This window comes from Nannochloropsis gaditana (genome assembly GCF_000240725.1).
Source record: "Nannochloropsis gaditana CCMP526 unplaced genomic scaffold scaffold459, whole genome shotgun sequence".
Taxonomy (NCBI): Eukaryota; class Eustigmatophyceae; order Eustigmatales; family Monodopsidaceae; genus Microchloropsis; species Microchloropsis gaditana.
Genome location: NW_005803494.1, coordinates 20,387 through 24,387, shown reverse-complemented (window position 1 = coordinate 24,387; position 4,001 = coordinate 20,387). Strand labels below are relative to the sequence as shown.

Below are 4,001 nucleotides of genomic sequence, written 5' to 3'. Positions count from 1 at the left end.
GGTACACATGTCCTGGCGAGATCCGATGCCCGTGAGGTGGCCTTGCGTGGCTCTGATGTCCTCATTCCCCGTGTCGTTCTTGCCTCCCTTCCCCCCTCTTCCCCCCTCGCTCCTTCCTTAGGTGGGTAGACTCGCTGATGGCCCGCGGGAATGCCCAGCCGCTGGAGATGGAGGATTTGTGGCACGTGGCGGAGGAGGTGAGGGGGGTGAAAAGGAGCGAGGGAGGGAGGGAGGGGGGTAGGGAGGGGGGGAGGAGAGGGACAGAGGAGGAGGCGATGGAGGAGCGACTTGCCACCTCTCACGCCCGAGGGTCGTTTTCCTCCCTCCTTCCGCTCCTCCTTCCTTCCATGTCGTACAGGACAAGATGAGCAAGCTATCTCAGGAGTTTCAAGCCGTCTACGCGGCGGAGGCCGAGAAGGCGGATGGCCGGTAAGACAAGAGGGAGAGAGGCTCTTACCGGAAAGCTCGCACGCTCCTTGCACCTATTTTCTTCTTTCTGGATGCATTGCTTCGGTCGGAAGCTATCATTTCCTCCTCCCCTTGGAGCCTGCGTCTCGTAACCGCCACCAGGAGTGAGGTCCTGCTCCATTTCCCCCTTCCCACCTCTCGCCGAGCCTAACCCCGACCCTCCCTCTAATCCCCCCCCCATTCCCTCCCTTAGGGGCGTCCTGCCCGCGGTCCACAAGGAGGAGCGGGAAAGTCCTCGCACCACTTGGGCCCAGGCCCCCTTGATCCGCACTTTCCTCCGGCTCTTCCGCCTCCCGCTCTTGACCACGGGCGTCTTGCGCTTGGCTGTCAGCTGTGTGCAGTTCTTGCCCCCTCTGCTGATCGCCCGACTCCTCCGGCTCTTGGAGGCAGGAGGTGCGTCGGAGGGGCTTGTCCTCTGCTTTCAGCACCATTTCTTGTCCGTGTGCGGTCCTCGCGTCCACAGCACGGGCACTCATCCCTGAGTCGAGGCATCTGGTCGTCCGCTCTGGCGGGTCGGCCCTGCAGTCTCTCATCGTCTACTTTCCCTCCACTTATCCACGTCCGTACCACCATCCCTTCCCTCCCCCATGTCCGCTTCCCGCCCCTCCCAGGCGGCCTCGATGTCCGCAGCGGCTACAAGCTCGTCCTGTGCTTGGCGATGACGCTCATCGCCAAAACGGGGGTGGAGAACCAGTACTACCACCACCTCTCCGTGATGGGCCTGCAGGTGCGGCCCTTCCCTTTCCGCGGCTATCTCTCTCCCACGTCTCCCTCAAGCCTTTCATGCGACTTGTTCGCCCCTCCATGCTCTCCTTCGACTTGGGGCCACTAAATGGCTCGCTTCCCATGCATTCCAATGAGGCTTTTTTTGTTCCCTACAGTCCTGTTCGGCCCCCTCATCTTTCTCCCTTTCCCCCGGCGTCTTTCCATCATCACCTCTGATACACGCCCCCCCCCCTCCAATCCCTGCTTGCCTTTCACCCTGGCCCTTCCACTCTTAGATCCGAGCACTCATTGCCACGGCCGTCTATCAGAAGAGCCTTCGCCTCTCTCCGGCTGCCCGTCAAGTGAGAAAGGGGGGGGGGAGGAAGGGGTTGAGGAGGGAGGAACGACGGGAGGAAGCAACGATGGGTGTCGGGGGACAATAACTGAAAGGACCACGCGTTCTGCCGCTTCTCTTTTCCCTTCCAGGCCTCCACTGTGGGAGAAATTGTGAACATGATGCAGTTGGACGCCGCTCGTCTGGAGGGCGTCGCCTCCTCTGTGCACGTAGGTCGGGAGGGAGGGAGGGAGCCAAAGAGGAAGGAAGGGAGGGGGATGAAAAAGAATGGAATTGATGGGTGTGCGGCGTTCACTGTTTGCAAATACAAATATTCCAGAAATCTGGGTAGCGAGGTACATGCAAGGAGTTACGAAGCATGTGCCTGTAGACCGTGACCCCTCCTCTCATCCCTGCTCCCCTCCCCCCCCTCACCCTCGAAGACCCTATGGAACGGTTTGCTGGACATCGTCGTATACATGGCCATGCTGGTGGCCTGCATGGGCCCCTCAATGCTTGCAGGTACGGGGGTGGGAAAGACGTCAGGAAGCGGGGGCGGAGGAAAGGCGGAGGGAGGGAGGGCGGGAGGGTGGATGGATCCAGAGGGAGCCCGGTGAGTAGGGCGGAGTCTGGACTTTCTCAAGGCCTGTCCCCCTCCCGTTCTCCCTCCACCCTCTTCCTGCCCAGGTATTTTGATCATGGCGAGCGTCATTCCCCTCAACGCGGTCTTTCTCGGGATATTGGCGAAAGCCCGAGAACGTACGCTTAAATCCACGGACAGCCGGGTAAAGCTGACCAACGAGGTGCTTCAGGTGCGTCCGAATGCTTTGCCTGCCCTCTTGTTTGTTTCGTGGCGTTTGCTCGTGGTGTTGAACGTGTCTTTTCCCCTTCTGTTGCCCAAGGAGGGGGCTTAGATCTACGCTCCTGGACGAATTACCGTTTCTTGGTGGCCGCTGAAGGGGTGAAATGCCATCGTCCTCCTTGTATTGCTTGCTGTCATCGTCTCGTCATCAAGACTGTTCCCGATACCTCGGCACCTCTTTCCTCGCATTTCTTCTCTATTTTTTTTCTCCTCATGTCCCCCCCCTTGCATTTTCCTCCTCGACCAGGGTATCCGTTCCATTAAAAGCTACGCTTGGGAGACGCCCTTTCTGAAGCAAGTGGAGGCAGTTCGCGCTCAGGTAATCAATCCACCTTGCATCCTTCCCTCCTTCCCCTCCTTTTGTCTCCCTTTTTCACCCTTCCTGCCACTCCCTCTCCTCTCCCTCTCGCTTCTTCCATCGCTACCTTCCCTCCGTCCCTCCCGTGGGCCCTCCCCCCCTGCAGGAGCTGTCCACTATCATGTCAGCGGCCAAACTCCGGGGCGTCCTCGTCGCTTTCCTGGGCGCCACGCCCTCCATCGTCTCCATGGTCACTCTTTGGGCCTACGTAGCCCTCGGCAACACCCTCTCTGCCTCCAAGTAAGCTTCTCTTCCCCTTGACTCCCGTCCGCTCCCTCTCCTGAACGTGCTTGGTCCACCACACCAACTCGGACGAAGACGCGGTCTCCCCCTCCCCACCGAGCAATCTCCGCCTCTTTCATCCGTCATCGTGTGTTTTATTTTCCTTTCTCCCGCGGGGTTTCAAGGAATACCAGTAAAATCTCTCGGCTTTGCTCTCGACCTGACCACGATCCATGCCGAAGTCATCCACCGCCTCCTTCCCCACTTTCATTCCTTTGCTGCTCCCTCCCTCGTTTTCCTCCCAGGGTCTTCACGGCCCTCGCCCTCTTCAACCAGCTTCGCTTCCCCCTTCTGTACTACCCGATGGTCATTGCGGCGTTCGCGGAGGGACGCGTGGCTTTGACCCGCCTCCAAAACTTCCTGGACGCTCCGCAAGTGGAAGGGTGGGGCCCTTTCCCTCCCGTCCTCTGTCTGTTCTTCGTGGTCCCTGCCACCGCACGTCTCCTCCTCCCACCATGTTTTCCTGCCTCGCCTTAGTCTTTCCTCCGGCGTGTATCATGGATTGTGCCCTTCCCTTCCTTACTTGATCCCCCTTTCCCCTTCCAGCCAAAGGCTTGCGGAGCCTTCCCCCGCGTCGATGACCAAGTCGCTTCTCACTCACGAGAAAGTAGCGACCACACTCGCCGGAGCCCACTCAGGGGCTGCGAGAGGACAAGGGGAAGGAGTGGGCATCCATTTGCACGACGCCTCCTTCTCCTACGCCGTCCAGGCCAATCGTCCTGCCCCGGGAGCTCAGGTAAGGAGCATCGGCGGGTGTAGCCTTCCTTCTCCCCCACGCCATGCGAACCCCCCTGCCTCCTTGTCTTCCTCCTGATTCTCTCTACATCTCTGCATCAATTTTACACTCGCTCCCCGCGGTCGCCCCAAACCGTCGGTCCTGAGGTACCCTCCTACGTCATTTGACTCCACAACGGGCTCTGTCCCTCCCTCTTCCCCCTCCCTTTCCCTTCCCGTGCATCCTCAGGCCGCCTATTCGGAAGACGCCACGCGGC

At 59.9% G+C, this 4,001-nt stretch overlaps 1 protein-coding gene across 1 annotated transcript; it reads left to right on the top strand.

Moving 5' to 3' along the window:
- Positions 1 to 109: 109 nt before the first annotated feature.
- On the top strand, positions 110 to 3,745 carry NGA_0170200 (multidrug-resistance like protein; the record flags this gene model as incomplete). The annotated part of the gene is made up of 12 exons (XM_005854575.1): positions 110 to 197; positions 359 to 429; positions 662 to 861; positions 1,080 to 1,195; positions 1,470 to 1,535; positions 1,660 to 1,737; positions 1,951 to 2,029; positions 2,195 to 2,319; positions 2,617 to 2,688; positions 2,834 to 2,967; positions 3,255 to 3,392; positions 3,556 to 3,745. Coding segments are annotated over exons 1-12 (1,329 nt in total), but the record flags the coding sequence as incomplete, so codon positions are not given.
- Between the last annotated feature and the right edge of the window lie 256 nt (positions 3,746 to 4,001).